The sequence below is a fragment of the Alosa alosa genome, chromosome 14 (assembly GCF_017589495.1).
Source record: "Alosa alosa isolate M-15738 ecotype Scorff River chromosome 14, AALO_Geno_1.1, whole genome shotgun sequence".
Taxonomy (NCBI): domain Eukaryota; kingdom Metazoa; phylum Chordata; class Actinopteri; order Clupeiformes; family Clupeidae; genus Alosa; species Alosa alosa.
This window is the reverse complement of record NC_063202.1, coordinates 28,093,729-28,114,255: the sequence shown is the minus strand read 5'-3', so window position 1 is coordinate 28,114,255 and position 20,527 is coordinate 28,093,729. Positions and strand designations below refer to the sequence as shown.

Below are 20,527 nucleotides of genomic sequence, written 5' to 3'. Positions count from 1 at the left end.
CACCAAAGTAAAATATAATTGAACATTGTTTTGATGCACAAATGTGGTCATGTAGAAAAGTCACATTTTCAGTGAGATCAGTTTTCAGTGAGTGGATAGTTAGCATTTTATTGATGTAATGCTAAATGCAACATGAATTTGAATGGGTCTGTCCCAAATGATACTTGTGAGGGCAATTTATCTTTTCAAAAAGCATCGGATGCACTGCATAAGTTTGTACATTTAGCTTTACAAATAGCATGCACCATTCGGCACCTAGCGGCCACATTTCTGCCTCATCTGACGTTCTTCATGTTCCTTTGCAGTGTGTGCGGAGAATGCGGATTCCTATTATGCCAGTCTCTGTAGAAGTGGAGTCTGGCTGACACCACTCCTGCAAGCGGTCTACCTCTTTGTTCAGTACATTCTCATGGTCAATCTCCTCATAGCCTTCTTCAAGTGAGCCAATCATTAACTCTCATCTCCCACACACTATCTGACAGTTCTCAATGATTGCCGTTGTGGTGTTCTATGCATTGTGTCCCTTGTCTTTCTAAAAGGCTGTGAAATTGATAATATATTTTTGTAATGGGCAGGAAGTCAATGACAGGCTCTACTTTAGATGATGAAACACTGTAAATCCTTGTAATCCTGGTGGAACAGGTGATCCTGTGCAGAACTCAGGCCTGTTTAATCAATCCCCTCTCTCTTCACAGCAATGTGTACATGCAAGTCAAATCCATGTCCAACCTGGTGTGGAAGTATCAGCGGTATCACTTCATCATGGTGTACCACGAGAGGCCGGTCCTGCCCCCTCCCCTCATCTCCCTCAGTCACCTGGTCTCTCTCTTCGCCTACATCTGCAGGAAGAGGAAGAAGGACAGTTCCTCATACGGCCCGAGTACGACAAGGCTCTTTGATTGTGTGTGTGTGCGTGAGAGAGATGTGTGATGTCTTTTTTTTTTTATATATATATATATATTTAAATAAATAAACTTGTAGGTATGGATACTAAGAATGACCTACAGCACAGTAAACATAGAACTGAATGAGTGAGCAAGGACACTCATGTACTCAAGGGGGAGGCATGTTAAGATGGTAATTAATACATGTTCAGGAATGGGTGTTTGAGACAAATGGACAAAATTCCAGCAGGATGTGAAATAGTGTGACAGATGGGACGTGGCTTATCATAAGTCATACCAGAGGCTGAGTTGACATGATGTGGTCAGCCATGGGTCAGTGAGCATCGTTGTCTCTGTCCCTTTCTCCTATAGAGCTGTTTCTCACCGAGGAAGACCAAAAGAAACTGCACGACTTTGAGGAGCAGTGTGTTGAAACATACTTCCATGAGAAGGATGACCAGTTTCACACGGGCAGTGATGAGAGGATCAGAGTGACCTCAGACAGGTGAGTCATTTTACAGCATGATTAAAACACATGTGTTTTTATTATAACAAATATTTTATTTTGGCATTTGTAAGTGTATTTTCTAAATGATGAATTTTACTCGTTAGTTTTCTGTAGTATTTTTACATGACTTCTCTGCATGTTCACACAGCATATTCAGAGTGACAAGCTGTTGTACATAGTGGTATTCGTTGAGTTTTATTTGAATGAAATCTCCACAGGGTTGAAAGCATGTTTATTCAGATGAAGGAAGTTGGCAACAAGGTGAACTTCATCAAGCGCTCACTGCACACACTGGATTCCCAGATTGGGCACCTGCAGGATCTCTCGGCCCTGACAGTGGACACGCTGAAGGCTCTGACTGCACAGCACGCCTCTGAGGCCAGCAAGGTGCACAACCAGATCACGCGTGAGCTGAGCCTCACCAAGAACCTGGCGTCCAGTGTGGCCGATGGCGGGACTGGACTGCCGCACAAGTCGTCGGCACTGGCCCGCCGGAGCGCCGCCTACTTCCCGCCCGCCTCGGCGTGTGGCAACATTGCGGAGTCGCTGTTCGGCAGCAGCACTTACGAGGTGGGCCCCCGGCGGCCGGGGCCAGAGTTGGCTCAGGCCCTCAACCCGGAGCGGCGGCCGGGCACAGCACTCATCCTCCCGGAGGCTGGACCCTCGGGCAGTGCCTTATCCCACAGTGCTGCCGCCACCGCCATGACCCCGCCGGAACTGCGTCTGCGGGGTCACCCTTTCCTGGAGCGGAGGTCTGGCCGCCCTCCGCTGGACGACACCCCGAGCAGCCTTCCGGGGGCCCCGCCTCCGGCCGCCCAGTTCTTCGTGAGCACCCCCTCCCAGCCCACGGCCACCTCCACATTCCGCAGGCTCTCCCAGGTCACCCCGCCAGAGCAGGATCCCCTGCCCGAGAGCTCCACTGTGGAGTTTGGGGCCTTCGTTGGTAAGTCTGATCCTCATAGTAGTAGTGATGAGGAGCTGGAGGAGGAGGAAGACGCCAGCTCTGTTTATCCCACTGTTCTCATAGTCTCAAAGACGTCTGACATCGCTCGCCCCGTTTCCATGCCCGCATGCGCTAAGAGGGACCGCCCCGTTTCCATGCCCGCATGCGCTAAGATTGATGGCTATGTCAATCAGGCCTTCAGTGATGATGAGGATGCCATAGAGGTTAGTATTGACCCAGGTAGTCAGGGTAGCGCCAGTGAAGCGGCCCAATCACAATCGCCCTCGGACCCCCCAAGCCCGGCAAACGACTCATCCCAGGGAGAGAGCAGCCATGCTGATTGTGAGCCGGCCCCTGCTGCTGGGAGGTCCCCCGAGGAGAAGGCCCCTGCCAAGCCCCCAAAGCATAGGCACAATGGTAAAGGAGTGCTGCACAGACTGAGACTCGCAGCCAGAGGCCGAGGTTTGAATTCCAGCTTCAGTTATTGGAAGAGGGTGCTTGGTTGCTGGCCTGCTTGGGCATTTGTGTCAGGGTTTGCTCGTTTCTTCAGCTCTTGAAGTCCCTAACTCTAAGGACTCATCATCTTCTCGTCTTTGCATGGGCTGTTTTCTTTTGGGCTCCTTTTGGAATGATAGGTCTGCTCTTTTTATGACTTATATACTGTGATGGGTTAATTACTAAAACAAATAGGCCTACTCAGGATTTTTTCCCCAACCATATTTCTGTGTTATGCCACATCTGTTGTGTTAATTGATGTAGATTAATCTTCCTTAATCTAGAAAACCATCTATGCCTAGATATAAAGGAAAATTGGCAAGTGGGTCAGAACAAATTCAGTAAACTAAAGAAATGTGGAGACCTTAACAAAATTAAGTGGTATTTTTTACCACTGAACTCCAGAATTACAAGACAGCCTTGTCAGCAGATAGGCATTGTTCAAACATTACAGATATATAAAAAATACAAAAACATTACAGATGTGGCAGACAGAATTGATATTAAAAGCCTCAAGGCTCAAGGCAACTAACTGATTGCTCTGTTGTTGGATGTACCTGGTGGATGGAAGTGGGTGAATATTCATTTGGTCTACTTGCTTATGAGTTGCTATTTGACCACCTGCTGGTCAGAAATGGGAATATATCTGAACGTAAGACTTATGCGGTGGTGCTTGGACTTATGTGGTGTGCTTATTCATATTTATTTATTAATAACTTTAACCTTTACCATTTCCTTTTCAAACCTTAATCTTAACTGCAGTATGAAGTCTTTTTTTTTATTGCCTGCAGTTGGTCAAATAGTAACTCATATTAGTCACTCATGATGACATCTTTGGCAATGTTTCACACACACTTGACAATATTCTGATGATAACATTCTTAGAGTATTGAGATATATTTACAGTTTTAATAGTTTAGATGTTACATAAACACAGACAGTTGGATTTATGTAATCCAGATTTGCAAATCAGAACTCCTGTTCAGATGAGCAGTTTTATGCTGAACTGAGTGGTGTATTGCTGTTTGTGTGGTAATGTTCCCTAGAGTGTTAACAGCCTGAATTCACTGTAAAGCTCAACAGTGCTAGCTGCTCGTCGCTCTTGACCAGCTCGGTGACTGTGCTTTTCTCTCTGATCTGGTGAAGGCCATAAGGACGACGTGGATCTGCAGCACTCTTTCCCCAGAGACGACGCTGCTGGCAGCCGACAGCCCAGTCCATCCAAGAAGTCCAAGGGAATGGTTAGTCTCCTTTGCCTCTGTCCTGCTGCACAATGGTGCAAACACACAGAACGGCCCATTGTGGTCCAAGTCATTCTGCAGTTCAGTCAGGTTGCCAAACAACTTGGTGCTTTCTAAACATAAACCAGCAAAATGTGTATTTTAATATCCAGACCATTTCCCGCAAGGAGAAATTGTTTACCAAAAATTGTAAATGGATGACCGGGTGTTTAATGTATGATTTTGTGTATGTCACTTGTTCCTTTCTTTTAATCCATGTTTTGTATCTGACCTATTTGTATGCACAATGCTGTGGCATAACCACACCTCACCTGTTTGCTTTGCTAGACTCCATTGTGCTTGTTTTGTGCATTTTATCCTAGGGTCATGCTGAAGGTCAGATGAGGACCGTGAACTCGTACGCTGGCTTCACAGAGTTTGACAGGAACCCTTCATTTCTGCATCCGGAGTCAAGTAAGCGCTTTGAAACGATGCAATGATGCTGGCACAGGCAGATCCACTGGCACCCTCTTAGACACACAGACCCCATCAGGTAGTTCATGTTCATTGCACCCACCTAACAAAGGTGTGTGTGTGTGTGTGTGTGTGTGTGTGTGTGTGTGTGTTCCCAGCTCTCAGCAAACGGGAACACAGTCGAGTGTCTGCAGAGGACATCCTTGTTCATAAGGACCCACGCGCTGCTCTGCTGCTGGTCAGTCTGTTCACACAACACACCAGCACTCTGAATCCTGCCTTGAGCTCATTTGCATACCGTTCTCCAGCGTAACTTGCAGTGGAATTTGACTCCTCCACCGTGTGGGTCTGATTGGCAGGTCTTGCTAATTGAGTGGGTGGTAAATAGGTGTTGAAATTCACAGCGATTATTGCCCCTCGGCTTTGTGATGTTTTTGGAGCGCTGCCATCGGCATGGTTATTTAACCTCACTGTTTGATCACAATCACTTCTGTCATTACAGGAGCGCGTACAAGGCAAATCGGCCCAGGCCAGCAGTCTGTAAGTAATCGATTCCTCTGCTTCATCAAAGACTACGGCAGTGTGTTAATAATTGCCAGGCCAGGGTCAGCGAGTTGCGTCTTTATTGCTAGCAGGCTCCTTGTGGGTATACGGCCGTCAGCCTTGCCCTGCCACGGTCTCCTCGCTGCAGGTTCACACCTGGCACGACATCAGGGGTCACATTCTCTACCCCATGGCCTCCTTCCCGCCACTCGCTCCAATCAGAGCGGTCCCACAGAGTGTGGCCCAGGCCCTCGGCCAATCCCGGATTAGAGTTGCCATGGAGAAGGAAAACAATCGCCCATTCAGCTGAAAGCTATTAAGGCTTTTAGTTGGAAGTGGTCCTTTCAGCATGGGGATCTTATGAGTCTCCTGTTCTATGCCGGGCTAAAAACTTTCTAGAGTCGGCAGTGACTACAAAGGGATTATTGAGACTTTTGCGATTATCTGAGAAGTAGTTCTCTGTGAAAAAAGCATGATTGTTCAAGAATGTTTCTAAGAGGCCACTCTGTCTACTCCATCTAGTCTGTTACAGAGAGTACAGATCTCGTCTGATTGTATAGAAGTCAGACTAACGTTTGCATAGACTTTTGCATGTGATTGATAATGAAGTATGGTGAAAAAATGTTGCACATTCTTTAGAAAAAATTACCATCATATTTTTTTTCCTTTACAGAAGCCCACAAGATGAAGCCCTCAATGGTATGAACCATCTCATCTCGCAAAATTCCATCTCCCCTGTCATGACCCTTGGCACGCACCACATGTACATTTACATTTGCATTTAGTCATTTAGCAGATGCTTTTAACCAAAGCGACTTACAAAATGAGGAATAACATTCAACATACATTACCAAGGAGACCTGAGGTAACCATGAATGCTACTACTGCCAGAGAATAAGCGTGCAGAAGTTGTGTGTATGAGTTAAACGGTAGTTAAAGGTGGTAGTGGTAGAAGGAGAGGAAGGTAAAGGAAGCAGAAGAAGGGAAGTGCATGCTATGTGCATGTTAGGTGTGTTGAGTTGTTAGACGTGTTAGAAGAAGAGGTCTTCTTGGAAGAGTTTGGCTTTCAAGAGCTCGACGATAAAGAGGGACACCCCTGCTCTGTTGGTAAGTCATTCCACCAATGGGAAAGGAAAATAGTCAGGATTGCCGAGTGTGTGGTGGCGATAGTGCCAGACAACATTCCTTGGTGGAACGCAGCGCCCAAGGGGTAACATCAGATTTGATGAAAGCATGACTCACACACACACACACACACACACACACACACACACACACACACACACACACACACACACACACACACACACACGAACATCATGCACACCCCAGGGCCTAGGGCTGCCCTCAGCGTTTCCCTTCAGCAGCAGTTCTGGGATTATCTTTGGTAAACCATGCATATTCTAAGACGTCTTGCTATCTTTCCCTAAGTAGGTGGTGCTGTTTTTGTTTGTTTTATTTTGTTTTGTCCTGAATCTGCAATTCCCTTCTTGAGATGTTTGTGGGAGACCACTGAAATGTAGATTCCTGCCTGCAGCACTGCTGGGCCTTGAGCATCCAAACAAACACTTCCCCCGATTTAGTTTTGTTAGCACACATCCAGATAGCCATCTCCAGATTGTGTGTCCCGGGGCTGATTTTCCCACGGTGCTGCAGGCAGAACAGGAATGTCCACCTGTCCATCTGACCTTATCCCTGACCCGAGGGACCCATGGGGATCTGTGGGGATGACCGTAGGGTCTGCCATTCAGCCAACGTAACCTCCATTTTCACCTGTTCATTTCAGCTGCAGCATGCTTGTACACAACCAGACACACACACCTGGGACCCAGGAAAGACTGTGAGTCTGTCTCTCTATGGTCCCTCTTTACTCCTCCTGCTCTGCCACCTGCTGGCTGAAGAATGCGCAGTGGTTGAAAGAAAAATGTTCTTCTTTGGGCTAGTTCAAAAAATGTTCTACAAAAGATGGCCTGTTTAAAGTAGTGTGAGACTTTTGGATGTAGAGGCTGGCTACCAAAACTAATGCTTCAGCTGATCAGTTGAATGTGCTATGAAAGCTGTTAGAAGGCATCATAGCCTGTGAGCTATCACATGCCATAATGATGGCCATAGAGTGACTAACCATAGTAGCAACTGAATGACTACTTTATTCATTCTTTATTATTTAATTTTTTTCTTTTTCATTTTATTGTTTTAAATTCTTCTCTTTTCTATCTAACTTTGTTCATAAAGCAAATGTGTGTCTCCAGGTGAATTATATGGATGAAATGGCAATAATAACTTGACCTTGTTTGTACCTTTAGCTATCGGGTCTCCGTTCAAGCCAATGGAAAGTTACCAGTACTCAGGTGAGAGTGCAGCAGTGGTCTTTATGTGCTGTAATTTTGTAATGCTTTACATGAAGTTCTCTACAACTAGTTCTTACTGCATTCTACTAAATGCCAGCAATATGAACACGCTGTAGGTCTTCTACATGCTATTGGATGTTACACACCCAAGCTTTAGGAGTTGACTGCGTCGTTAGGCATTCATACTAGTAGTTCTCATTTAATTCTTAAAGGAGATGCATATGGCTTTTTTCTCATGTTAACTAACTCAATAAATGTAAGGAGACTTAATGTAAAGCATTACTGTTTCATGGTAACCACGCATTGGAATGGTAGCTGAGTGTTGGCTCCCTCTTCTCCTCTCTGTGCTGAGTGTAATAAACCCGTTGGTTGGTCTGTCCCCCCCTGTATTAGCTGTGGAGCGTAATAACCTGATGCGGTTGTCCCAGAGCATCCCGTTCACCCCTGTGCCCCCTAGAGGTAAGGCTGTGCCACTCCACCCCCCTCTCCAGCCAGCCCCCCTCCCTTCTCTCAAGCTTCACTCCAGAGCCTAGAGCTGAGCTACTTTAGCTGTGTTACCTCAGAGGCAGAAGTGCTGTAGGTTCTAGGTGTGACAGGAGTCACTGTTAGATTCAGTCATCAGTGTCCTGTCCTTTAACTGACCAACATGAAAATTATGTGGAAAATAATATACTATCCTAGGTGCTTATTTGTATTTGTATTTGTATACGTCATGCTGTTTAGGGGATGATTGTAGTTATGTGTAACTTACTGACAATTTAGAGCCGTGAGTCATTTAATTTAAAAACTGTCAAAACAGCCATTCGATTTGAAGTACTTTACCATTTTGGGAAAAGTCTAATGGCATTTAATTTCATGACTAAACTGACAATAACCTGTAGTGTATTATCATCCATTAAGCATGCCATACCATTAAAGCTTTTAGAGAGTGCTAGTGTTATCACTTGTTTTTTGACACCTCTCTCTCTGTCCCCCTCAGGGGAGCCAGTGACTGTGTACCGGCTGGAAGAGAGCTCCCCCCACACAATCAACAACAGCATGTCCTCCTGGGCCCAGCGCGGCCTCTGTGCCAAAATCGAGTTCCTCAGCAAGGAGGAGATGGGTGGCGGCCTGCGCCGTGCCCTCAAGGTCCTCTGCACCTGGTCCGAGTACGACATCCTCAAGCCGGGCCACCTCTACATCGTCAAGTCCTTCCTGCCCGAAGTGGTCAACACCTGGCAGAGCATCTACAAGGAGGAGACCGTGCTTCACCTTTGTCTCAGGGTGAGGAGCTGGCGCTGAAGTTGGGTCTGCCGTGTCCAATCAGCCGCTGGCTGCACTGGGTGTGATTTTGTGTGTGTGTGCAGGCCGGGTCTTGGCTGCTGAGATGTTTTCAAATACACAGGCCATCCAGTGGAGCCAAGTGGCTTGGTCCAAAGCACCATCAAATGACTGCAGCATTGTTTGGGTTACCAAAGTTACCAAATTGTTACATTGGTGAAAATAGTTTGGCAGTTTCCTTTCGTGGTAGCTGTGATTTTGTGGGGGTGTTAACTTTCCTCACAAGTGACTGGCTTTTAATAGGCTGCCACTCTCTGCCCTCAATCTTTCAGCATTTTGGCTGTGAAATGTCTGGTGGCCCTATTGCTTCCCCCTCAGGCCAGCCACTGCATTCCTCTCTAGATTTAGCCTGAGCGTGATGACGGAAAGGAACCTTTTCTTTTCCACACAAACATCCGCGTAGTTTTTGAGTAACTAAGTGTGTGTGTGTGTGTGTGTGTGGAGGTTGGAGATGGCAGAAAGTGGTTTGGGTGCTTCCTGAGAGCAGAGTCCCGTGGGTGTGGGTGGGAGGTGGTGCTGCAGACAGGCCCATCCTGTGCCGCCACACGCGGGCAGGCTCCTCTTATCGGGCTGGCTCTGGAGCCGGGCCGTGACCGCTGCCCTTAACCTCAAACTGAGCCCACACAGCTGGGGATCTCTGTGGTCAGCAGTGGTCTGTGTGGCTATTCAAAAGACTTGCATTTTTTTTGTAGTGTGGTGTTGCACATGCACAAGTGTGCCCATCACACAGAAAGAGAGTGTGAGAAGAGATTTGCTGCAAAGCTAAACTGGAATGATGAAATGAAGCCTTACAAAAACAAAGATTCATGTTTCTCTTTCCCTTCATTTCCAGGAAATTCAGCAGCAGAGGGCTGCACAGAAACTAACCTTTGCCTTTAACCAGTTGAGGCCGAAGTCGATCCCTTACTCTCCCAGGTAAAAAGCCTCTGAAACCAGTCTAATGTCTGGTGGTTTGCCGACTAGGCCGTTCACTTGCTGCATATATGAAAACATTTTACTGCCTCTCACATTACGTCATGTGGTGACTGACTTGGTTTCTGGCTGAGCAGCACTTCATGGAAACTATATGTTTGGTAGCAGCAGCTGGAAATGGCATTTGGTACCAGTAAAATCCAAAAGCATTTTTAGTGACTAGCCTATGTATCCTCATAACTACATGTTCTATACCACTGTAAATGTCACGGTGGAGCCTTGTGTGTCATATCTTTACATGTGGTTACATTCGGCTGATTACCATCATTATCCAAATGATACATGAAATATAGCTGGTCAGTTCCACTGTGTCCATTTAGAGCTGATTCACCTCTGTCCATCTACCCATCCAGATTTCTGGAGGTGTTCCTGCTCTACTGTCACTCTGCTGGTCAGTGGTTTGCCATTGAGGAGTGCATCACCGGAGAGTTCCGCAAGTTCAACAACAACAATGGCGACGAGATCGTCCCCACCAACCTGCTGGAGGAGACCATGCTGGCCTTCAGCCACTGGTCGTACGAGTACACCAGAGGAGAGCTCTTAGTACTTGACCTGCAAGGTGTGTGTGTGTGGGTGTGGGTGTGTGTTCTAAAGATCTTTTGTTATTCTAGGTCTATTTATTTTTCTGCATAGACCAGAAAGGAATAAGAATAACCAAGTATGTTGCTGGTCTTAATGGTCATCTCATTTCCTACCTCATGTGCCTCTGTAGGGGTTGGAGAGATTCTGACTGATCCCTCTGTGATCAAGAGTGGTGAAAAGGGGTGAGTTACTATTCAGCTGTCCTCAACTACACTTAAGCCCCGTTGGTTTTTAATACCCACCCATGCCAAAGGTTGATTTATAGTGAATCTTGATTAAACCAAAGATTTTCCTCTCGATGGAAATGACAGCAGCGTGTGACAGAGGCCTTACTGTCTTCTATCATGATTGTCTAAAGCGCAGTCTAAAGCCTATAATCATCATGACGCAAAGTTTATTCCTATCATAGACTCGAGTTTTTCGCCATGCCCATCTCTTTTTGTGAGCAACGCAGGATGTGGCAACTAACGACCCAAGGAGGGGTCTGGCGCATTGTCTAAAAATTGCTATTGTACACTACCTAAAACGCATTACGCCACTGACCAAGAGAAACCTGGTCAGAAATCCATGGCGAGTTGTTTATATGTTCTTTTAAGAGCACATTATCAATAGTGATATGGGCAGGTGCCCAACACACCAAGCTTCTCTCATCCACAAATGCACACAGTGCACATTCATGCAAAACATTTCAAATTACAGGATTACAATGGGAAACATAATTAGAGTAAAGATATTACAGAATACATCTCACAATGAGTAGTTATTCACCATCATTTGCAAATTGGTAATGATGGATAAAAGTGATTAGGCGAAAGGCGAGAGGCAAATATGATGCACAGCTGAAGATGTGTCACAAGATGTGAGCAGCAACTCCTCTGCAGGATAAATGTCCTTAGGTTTTTTATTCAGTCATTCGTCCGCCGGTATAGTCATCCATGTCCACCGGTAATTATCAGAAAATAAGTCCCTTCAGGTCGAAGCAAAACCCCTCCGCTGCGCGTCGGGGTTCTGTTCTCCCTGTCGGGACTTATTTTCTGATAATTACCGGCGGACAATACACGATCCCTTACGTAAAGCATGGTTTAGTTTAGTGAAATAACTGTTCCATACGGTCTCGCGTGCAAGCAGATTCTTTCAAATGCGCCGCTGACTATCAAAATACCGATGCGCTGTTTGAAGTTGCGCTGCTTGCTGTTTAAGGGAATGACAGATGTCATTCTCATTGGTTTAAATGATGTTACGCCCAAACCACACCCATGACTGATTAAGAACCATAGGAACGCCTTGTTGCGTCATCCGTCTGACATTTGATAACGATATCACTCAAATCGATAATGTCATGCAAACACATGACAATGCAATTCCCTTTCAGAAGAAAAACTTTTGGTGAAATCCAGATAAAGTATAAAATTTGGCATGGGTATAATACTTAATGTATATAATACTATAATGTATTCTTGCAAAGTGCAAATAATAATTGTCACTCTATCTGTGTTTTCAGATCGCATAACATGATCTTTGGACCCGCAAACCTGGGGGATGACGCAATAAGGAACTTCCGTGCTAAACATCACTGTAACTCCTGCTGTCGCAAACTCAAGCTTCCTGGTAAGAGATAAGCACCTTTTGTTATGTTATGTGGGTGGGTGTGTTTGCAAATTAATATTAGATAGGGGTAGTTGTTTCTTCTCCCTTTTTCACGTACGTTATCACAACGCCTTTATTATCATGGATAATAAAGTCTATTCAGGGAATGATCTTTGATCATTTTTGGGGCAGTCAGTATCATGGAATTTTGTTGTAGCAGTTTAAAATGTACTTGCCAAAATACATTAATATGAAAATTGTAAATTTAACTGTAAATTTAAAAGGAATCATTCATATCCTTGTTCCCCATACCAATGGCAGACCTGAAGCGAAATGAGTATACACCAGACAAGGTGACTCTGTCCCAAGACCCCCCGCCCGATGACTCCTCCCTACCCGGAAGCAGCACCAAAGAGCAGCGACATTCCATGCGCCTCATGCTTTGAGAAGGGAGCAAGAAGGAGGAATATTTGCCTTTGGCTCATGTCAGCCTGGTTAACTGGAAGCTTGTCTCTGTCCCTGCCAAGGTAGACGCATGCAGGCACGGCGTGTCCTCCCTCACCTCACTTCACCTCACCTCCTCATTTGCTTTTGTTATTGATTATTGTGGTCAATTATCATGCTCGAGAAGAAAGGCCAGAAGAACTATGGTGTAGAGGAAGTTACAGTGGCCCTCTTCTCTGGTGAAATGTCCCTCTATGATCAAATGAAATATTCCACCAGATTTTAATATGTTGGGGCATGGGAAGATGATTTTTATGAATTTATTTTTAAAAGGATATATGTTAAATATGAGTATGCAGAAGTGACAATTAAACTGGTACAATCTTATTGTTTTGAGGGGAATAGTATTTATTATGAATAATGCAAAGTTGCCTTGTACAAATTGAAAGCGATTTTAAGTGCATTGTATTTTTTGGGCTGTGTTTCAAGTAGGTTTTGAAGGGAAACCTGCTCTAATTTAAACTGCAAGATCTTTTGAGCAGAATGTCAAAAACTCGTTTTTATAAATGTAAGATATGTGTAGAAATATGTATTATGGCATTTGTGGTTCACACTTACTGAAAATATATACAGATTTGAAAAATCTTGTAAAATATGGGCAGATTGCAATGCAACTTTTACAGTTCAATATATGTCATTTTAATGTGTCAAATGCTGATACTGTGTCAACAAAAATGATTATAGAGGAATTTTTAATGTTATGGTTATGGTTATGGTTATGGATTTAGCAGACGCCTTTGTCCAAAGCGAAATATAATTATAAAGGTACTATTGTCATCTTTTGTCATTCAAGTAATGTATGATCATTTTAACCTAGTGTATCTTATAGATACAGATATTTGGCACGAACTTCACAGAATAAAATGGGGAATATTTTATGCAGGGGTATTGTGAAAAGCAAGAGTATATTGCCGTAAAACATTTTGTACTGTATATCATTTCAACTAATAAAAAAAGAAAACAAAACGGCATATCTCTGTGTCTGTGTTCTATTTTGAGTTTACGCTTAGGTAGGCTTCATGGAATATACTCAGCAAACAAGTTGCTTTCCTACCAGTGAGGTGATGAATCATGAAATATGAAATAAAAGTGGCTGAATTGTTTTCTAACAACGTGGATCACATGATCTCCGTTGACTGATGTTGATGTAGGGAAAAACTTTTGGCAAACTGTAGGTTGGACAAACTGGTTTGACTCGTATCCTGGAGACTGATAACTAGGCAGTGACATTGCTAAATACCTACTGATGCCAAACCACCAGAAGCTCTGAGCAGTCTTCAGCATGACGGTGAAGGTGCACATTGAATATTGGTAAGCTCTCTTGGAATGATTATATGCTATACATTGATGTCTGTGTCTAACATTAATAGAATTATAAGGATTGTTGACTAAGCCTATCAGATATCACTTAGTCATGTATACCACTGCCTATGTACAAATTTATCAGATGGCTTTAACATGAGCAAGAAAAAGATAGATAGATACTTTATTGATCCCCAAGGGGAAATTCAAGAATGACCTCAATCTACTGTAAATTGTTCATGTGTTTTAAAAAAAGTACTTTAATTGTTTTCACAGCAATGGATGAGGGTACGCCTCCCGCTATCGGGACTTGGCCTTTGAGATAAAGCAGGCTGTGCCCGATGCGGTTGTGACTGGGAGGACTGGACGCCCGTGTAAGCTCAACTTAAACCTCAGATGGTTTGCTCTGTCATCTAGACCTTAGTCTTTCCTTCATGGAAAAAGACATGCTGAACTCATTCACCTCAAATAGTCATCTTTATACTTATAAGCTTACTGTAGAATACATGGAAGGTTTTTCTCTGCTTAAATAGAAAGAATAGACAGCCAACATCAGACGTAGATAATTTTCGGCCTTTGTGCTGTCAGGAATTTATGACATGTTTATGTGCCACACAAGTAGCCTAATTGTTCCTTCAACTCCTTTATTTGCACAGCCAGCTTTGAAGTCACTTTAAATGGCAAACTCATCTACTCTAAACTGCAGACTCATGGATTTCCAGATACAAAAGAGGCAAGTACTGGGCAAGTGGAAGGTAAACGGTCATAAGTATTACTGTACATTGTGAATTGTTGATAAAACTCATTTTGACACTTGATTCATAGGTTGTAATGGCCATCCAGAAGGGTAGCAGTGGTAAGGAAGTCGCCATGGTACAAAAGAAGGAGAAAAGCTGTGTGGTTCAGTAGCATCAGGACAGCTGGATCAGGATTTGCATCAGGAAATGATTTCTGTTTATGATTGGACTCCTGGAAACGCAAGGGGAGTCTATGATGTTTGCTCAGAGTCATTTCCAAAGGATGTGAACCAGTCTTTTTTAAAATATCAGTTTTAATTGCATTTCATTTTATCAAATTTGAGATAGAAATGTTCATATTCACATAATCTTGTTAATTGAAGGGGGCATATTTTACACTTGGCAACCAAGGCATTTGTCATCATTACAATGTAAGCATTTATTTCAATGCTCATCACAACCAGCAAAATATGCCTGTAATACATATTCTCCACTGCTAAAGCATGCATTTCATGTTTTTATAGAAATAACGTTTATATCTCTATCTCCAATGTCTTGTTCCTCTGATTCTGTCTGACACTAAACATTTGTCAGGAGCGACATCTAGAGGTTACAACAGTTATTAAGTTATTCTGAAGTGCCCCTCTTGGACAATAAGCTTACAGCTTGAATTGACAGATTGTAACATGGTTAAATGATCAGATTGATAAAAATGACTGAATTTTTCTTCTTCTTTCAAATAATAAATAAATACATAAATAAAATGATGTCAAGACAATTTATTTATACATCACATTTTACGCAACAGGGTTGACCCAAAGTGCTTTAGAAATTATTACAATGTTATTTACAAATTATCAAATGATTACATAAAAATGCCAAAATACCAAATAATAATACAATAGGCTACAGAATACAAAATGCCTACATAAGAAATAAAATAAAATGTACGTAAAATAATAATTTTAAAAAATGATGTAATTAGGAGGTGCTATAATATGTAATATCATAATTATCCATATATTTGTTAATTATGAGGCATTAGGCTACTTGTAGGGCATTATTACCAACCGTAAGCTTTTAAAATGGCCTTTCCTTTTTTGTGCTTTGGTAGACTGAAAACAGGTAGAACTTTTTAGAATCTCTGAAAATAAACATGATGTCATAAATGTATTGTCAGTGATGAATGCATGAACAATGAATCAATATTCAGAGTAATAGTCATTAAATGGAAATGCGTGGGAAAAGGTAAGTAGTTTTGATTAACTAGTTCTAATGATTTTGCCTATAGTACTATTCACATTTTTTTTTTTTTTTTTGTAATGTGTAAGATGTGTTTGATACAGTTTATGTGTTTATGTATTATTGGCCATATGTTAAGACATAAAGATCCTAAAGATCACAAGTAGAATCACTGGTAAGAAAAGGTTGCTAGGACACAGTTGTCAGGGAGTCTTCTATCTCTTTTGTACACTCTCAAACACAAGCAATTTCCCTAAACAGCACAACTCTAAGGGATTGGAGAATGTGTTGCTCTTGAGAGCAGGTTTCGCTGCAAACGTCAGTTTGGTAGAGGTTTGAAGCAGAGTGGAGCTCAGGCTGAATCATCTCTTACAACAGACAGAAACAAATCTTTAGGCCATGGTCATTGTTGGTCAACTGTTGTGGTTGCTGCATTTCTTTCCATACCGATTATTGTCAAATGTAGAAGGGGTTTTTTTTTTCTGGAGGACTGTTTGACCCTTATCCATCATGAGTTTGAAAGCAAGAGTGATGCATGTCCGTGAGATTGCATGGGCTCAGGAGGAGTGTCCATTCTTTGAGCCAGTGGATATCGCCTCTGAGGGAAATGGCTTGTGTGCTCCTGGCCTTTTCAAATCAAGAAAGGTGAGGCCTGTTGCCAGAATCAAGAAAAGTTCCATGTCTCTGACTCAGAGCTCACCTAAGGAGTTCTTTTTGACACTGCTGGAAAGAACTGCAATAGAGGAGCTATGTTATAAGGTGAACAGAACCCTTGATGAGGACCTTACAATCTACTGTCAGAATACAGAGAGGTTGGCAGAAGTTCATTACTTTGACTTTGTCATGTGGATTGCCATTGGCCTCAGAATTGGGCTTCACACTGAAGCTTGCCTGGGTCGTCCTGTTCGGATCACGCCGTCCATAGAGAACTGGTTGGAGAAGTTGAGCGGTTCTTTCCAGAACACCCTGCTGTGTTTATGCAGACGCGGTGAGGAGGAGCACTGGGAGATTCTCCACACGCTCAGAGAGCACGTCTCACGTCGCTTCCAAGAAACATACACACCTGGCCAACAGCTGCTGGTGAAGAAGTTCAGCCTTTTGGTGGACGGTCAGGTTTGCCCCCTGAATGTGGCCGTGCTCTTTGAGCTCTCAACTGGCTATATGTGCAACTTCTACCTGTACTCCATGCCGCTGCTCCAGAGAGGCTCTCAGGCATCAGTATTGGAGCAAGTGCTTCACCATCTCCTCAAACCATACGTCAACAAGGGCTACCATGTGCAACTGGACAGTTCAGCCTTCATGAAGGGCAAGCTAACCCAGATATTCTCTGGCCTGGGAATAAATCTCAAGGTTGTGAACTTTGGCCTGAATGAGCCTGTGTCTGAGAACGAGTGCCCTCCATTGGTGGAGCAGTACTCAAATCTGCTACAGTCTCATCTCCAGGGCTGGGTTGGCCCTGCGGTGCTAAGCAACTCGGGTGTCACAGACATGCTCTTCCAGGGCTTCTGGCTGACCGTGCATCTCACTGCCATCAACTCCTTTGTTATGCACTCAATGCCAGTTATGAAAACTGAGGGATGCATGAATTTGAGTGAGTTTGTTAAAGTCGTTGCCTCACAACTGCCCATGGAATACTTTCTAGCAACTCCAGGGACATCAGAAGCACGCAACTCAACAGACTGGTGTTGTAACTCAAATGCAAGGTTTGTGATAACCATCACAAATGTGGTGTAATGTAGACCTTGGTGCCAACTGAGAGTGTGTATTCAGTGCCTGGTTATCACCTTCCACAGACCATATGAAAGCATGTCATAAGAGAAAGGTTACTCATTGAGCTGTACTTAGAGGCTGGAATTCTTATTGCAAAACTAGATGGAATTTCTCCATAATTTCATATTATCATCAAGAAATACATATTTGATCATTCCCACTTTGCCACAAATCCACCATTATCCCTTGACTGCAAGTATTTCATTTGGTCTCTGTACAATCCATCAATATTCCATTTGTGTTCACTGAGTTCAATGCTCTAAATCCCGTGTCTGTGTCAGAACTTGGTCTTCTGACAGCGGCCGCTGCCTGATCTCTCCAGAGGAGCTCAGCTCCACCAGCAGCGGTGTCTCTGGGGCCCGACGGCAGCCGGGCCTGTGCGGCCTGGTCAACTCGGGCAACTCCTGCTACATGAACGCTGTGCTGCAGTGCCTCTGCAGCACCGTGCCTCTGGTGGAACACCTCCTCAGCGAGCAGACCAAGGAGGACATATCCAGGTGAGGAACATCTGCCAATCTGCAGTAGTACATTTGAGAACATACATACACTTAAGTGCACAAGTGAACGATATCAACACAACACTGATGGAAATAGAATGAATTGCCCTTACATGCTTAATTTCTAAAATGTGTGTTGTTATCTGACTGTACTCAGGAGGTCCTGTGAGGTGGCAGGGGCCTTTGTCACTTGCCTGGAGACAATGTGGTCAGGACAAATGGACACTTGGTGCCCTTCCAAAGTGAGAGGGAAAATGTGTGGCCAGCACTCTCTATTTAGCAACAACTCTCAGCAAGATGCCCAGGAGTTTCTTCTCTTCCTCTTCAACGCCCTCCATGACGACCTCGTCAAGGTGAGCAGCCTCAGTCCTGTACTCAATAACGTTGTCTTTGAAATCCAAGAAAGTCACATTAAGTCACAGCCATGAGTTCTCTCTAACTTGTAGAATGGAGGCAAACTAAAGAGGGTGTCCAGCACTAAACAGGGCAAGAAGACCCCTAACCTTGCCACTGACTCGTCCATCATCACAAACCTCTTTGAAGGCCAGCTCACCTACAACACTCTCTGTATGCACTGTGACCATCAGACGCACAGCAACCAGATCTTCACCATCCTGTCCCTGCCCATCCCACCCGACAACTACAAGTGTCCACTGCAGGTCAGGCTTGCTGCTGCTGCTATATTGCTTACTGACAATGACCACTTGGTGAGAGCCAACCACTGGACTGTTACTGGACCATGACAATATTCTTTTGAGTCTTGGATACACACACACACACGTCTGTGTTATATGTATATTCTAATATTTTGAGATACTCAAATATATATGTGCTATTTGAGATTACAACAAAAAATGGCTTGAAATTATTCACTTTATATCTAATGAATCTAGAATATATGAAAGATCCACTTTTTGAACTAAATTAGGGGGTAAAAATGAACTTGAACTGTTGGATATCTGAAATATTTCCCTTCTCATTTTGTCTTCCCCCTAACTCATTGGTATGGTACTAACAATGACCTAGTGTGCCCATAGAACTGGATGAGTGTGATGAGTGAGCAAGGCCTCTCATGTGCCCACACATGGCATGGGTGATTTTTATAGTTTGGGGAAAAGTGTTTTGAACTCCCATGGGAAATGTTCGAATGTATTTTGGGGCATATTGGTCCACTGGTGACTCACAGCTTGGTCTCCGCAGGACTGCCTGGCTCTGTTCTTCCAGCAGAGCACTCTGACCAAAGGAGACCAGATGTGGTGCACCCAGTGTGGGATGAGGCGCGACGCAGCTGTCCTCACCACGCTGTCTCAACCCCCAGAGGTTCTCATACTTCATCTGAAACGGTACACATTACTTTAGGATAACATTATAAAGCATTAGGATTTCTAAACTGTAGATATATTAACTTATTCAAGCCTGTCAACTATCCAGGAAGTTATCTTAAGTATACTCCAAGCACTTCAAAAGCAACACTTCAGACCTCTTTTTTTTTATTATTAGGCTACTTTGTATGAAAGAGTAAGCTTACTTGTATGTATTCACAACCATTAATTTGTGTATTTCAGGTTTGATTGTCAGGGACAAACCAAAAGGAAGCTTAGAACAAATGTAATTTTCCCTTTGACAAATTTGGATCTTTCTCCTTATCTAAGCAATTCATCATCTCAACACAATAATTATTCATTATATGGTGTGGTGGTGAGTATTGTGAAGCATTTTTATTTGCATACACGACTATACAGTTGACAGCTGGTAGTTCTACACAAACAGCCCTTTAACAGACAGCCAGTGATTTCAAGTTTCAGACTCTTGCATTACTCAGACTTTATTTTTAACCAGGCAGCCAAACCAGTCTTGTAGTCTATAACAGACCCCTGTTTGTTTACGTCTTTCTCACCCTGCCATTCCACAGAACCACACCGGCGACTTGGACATGGGCCACTACACCGCATGCTGCCGCAGCAGCGTGACCAGGAGATGGCACGTGTTTGATGATGCCAATGTGGAGAGCCTCCCAGATGTTGTTGTTCAGTCCCCAGACGCGTACATCCTTCTCTACTCACGAGAACAATATAGTAGACCCCGTATTCCAGCGGCGCGCCTTCACACACGTTAGCAACTAACAATGGCAACATCAAATGGAAATGTAATAGGTTTACAGAACACAAACTTTATAAAAAATGTAAGTCCTGCTATGTCAAGATGGATTGTTATATTTGGTCATGTAAAGAGCATATTTGAAATAAATTAAATACATTTGAACATAAAATGTGTTAGATGCGTCATAACGGTTCATGGCCTGACTCTTGTGTTTTAATGAGTGGGAGAACATTTCCTGCCTTCTAAGTGAAATGGTGACAGTGTTCAGTGGGATAGGTCTGAACGCCCCCTCTCTCCTTCCTGACTGCTGAGGTCATGGGCAAAATTATGGAGGGCAGCAACACCCACCAACACCAAAGGAGACAGGAAAGTCACTCCGCTTCCTCTTCAGATACACATTTCCCTCACGGGATCAAAAGAGTATATATACTTATACATTAATTAAGTCTGATAGCTGTAAGGGTCATTTCCTCATCAGAAACACTGTACACTGCATCCA

General features: G+C 43.7%; 2 protein-coding genes and 1 long non-coding RNA gene across 7 annotated transcripts in view; all 3 read left to right on the top strand.

The window, feature by feature from the left end:
* Positions 1-13,351, top strand: part of trpm7 (transient receptor potential cation channel, subfamily M, member 7) — a 32,244-nt gene extending 18,893 nt beyond the window's left edge. For 2 of the 5 annotated variants that reach the window (XM_048262791.1, XM_048262794.1), the window contains exons 23-40: positions 306-438; positions 696-880; positions 1,257-1,389; positions 1,611-2,797; positions 3,977-4,071; positions 4,434-4,524; positions 4,683-4,762; positions 5,027-5,064; positions 5,741-5,766; positions 6,854-6,907; positions 7,371-7,415; positions 7,809-7,874; positions 8,395-8,678; positions 9,568-9,650; positions 10,061-10,266; positions 10,420-10,471; positions 11,791-11,897; positions 12,198-13,351. In XM_048262791.1, the coding sequence (XP_048118748.1) occupies positions 306-438; positions 696-880; positions 1,257-1,389; positions 1,611-2,797; positions 3,977-4,071; positions 4,434-4,524; positions 4,683-4,762; positions 5,027-5,064; positions 5,741-5,766; positions 6,854-6,907; positions 7,371-7,415; positions 7,809-7,874; positions 8,395-8,678; positions 9,568-9,650; positions 10,061-10,266; positions 10,420-10,471; positions 11,791-11,897; positions 12,198-12,322 (2,990 nt within the window). In that variant the 3' untranslated portion in view covers positions 12,323-13,351. The remainder of the gene's footprint in view (positions 1-305; positions 439-695; positions 881-1,256; positions 1,390-1,610; positions 2,798-3,976; positions 4,072-4,433; positions 4,525-4,682; positions 4,763-5,026; positions 5,065-5,740; positions 5,767-6,853; positions 6,908-7,370; positions 7,416-7,808; positions 7,875-8,394; positions 8,679-9,567; positions 9,651-10,060; positions 10,267-10,419; positions 10,472-11,790; positions 11,898-12,197) is intronic. The other 3 variants (XM_048262793.1, XM_048262795.1, XM_048262792.1) reach the window with 3 other exon arrangements.
* Positions 13,352-13,597: 246 nt separating this feature from the next.
* Positions 13,598-14,416, top strand: LOC125307058. The gene is made up of 3 exons (XR_007195645.1): positions 13,598-13,691; positions 13,959-14,056; positions 14,339-14,416. It is a non-coding gene; the product is annotated as an uncharacterized LOC125307058 (long non-coding RNA).
* Positions 14,417-15,651: 1,235 nt separating this feature from the next.
* Positions 15,652-20,197, top strand: LOC125307056. Its single transcript, XM_048262800.1, has 7 exons — positions 15,652-17,364; positions 17,713-17,928; positions 18,086-18,281; positions 18,375-18,587; positions 19,129-19,271; positions 19,494-19,626; positions 19,841-20,197. Exons 1-7 carry the CDS (start codon positions 16,172-16,174, stop codon positions 20,042-20,044), a joined length of 2,298 nt encoding a protein of 765 aa, XP_048118757.1. The 5' UTR covers positions 15,652-16,171; the 3' UTR covers positions 20,045-20,197.
* The last annotated feature ends 330 nt before the right edge of the window (positions 20,198-20,527 follow it).

Excerpts from the sequence above, each read along its gene's own strand:
- LOC125307056 (XM_048262800.1), top strand. The coding sequence starts at position 16,172 with ATGAGTTTGAAAGCAAGAGTGATGCATGTCCGTGAGATTGCATGGGCT. Across the intron at positions 17,929-18,085 it reads ACCAAGGAGGACATATCCAG|GAGGTCCTGTGAGGTGGCAG; the intron begins GTGAGGAACATC and ends GACTGTACTCAG. Across the intron at positions 18,282-18,374 it reads TCCATGACGACCTCGTCAAG|AATGGAGGCAAACTAAAGAG; the intron begins GTGAGCAGCCTC and ends TCTAACTTGTAG.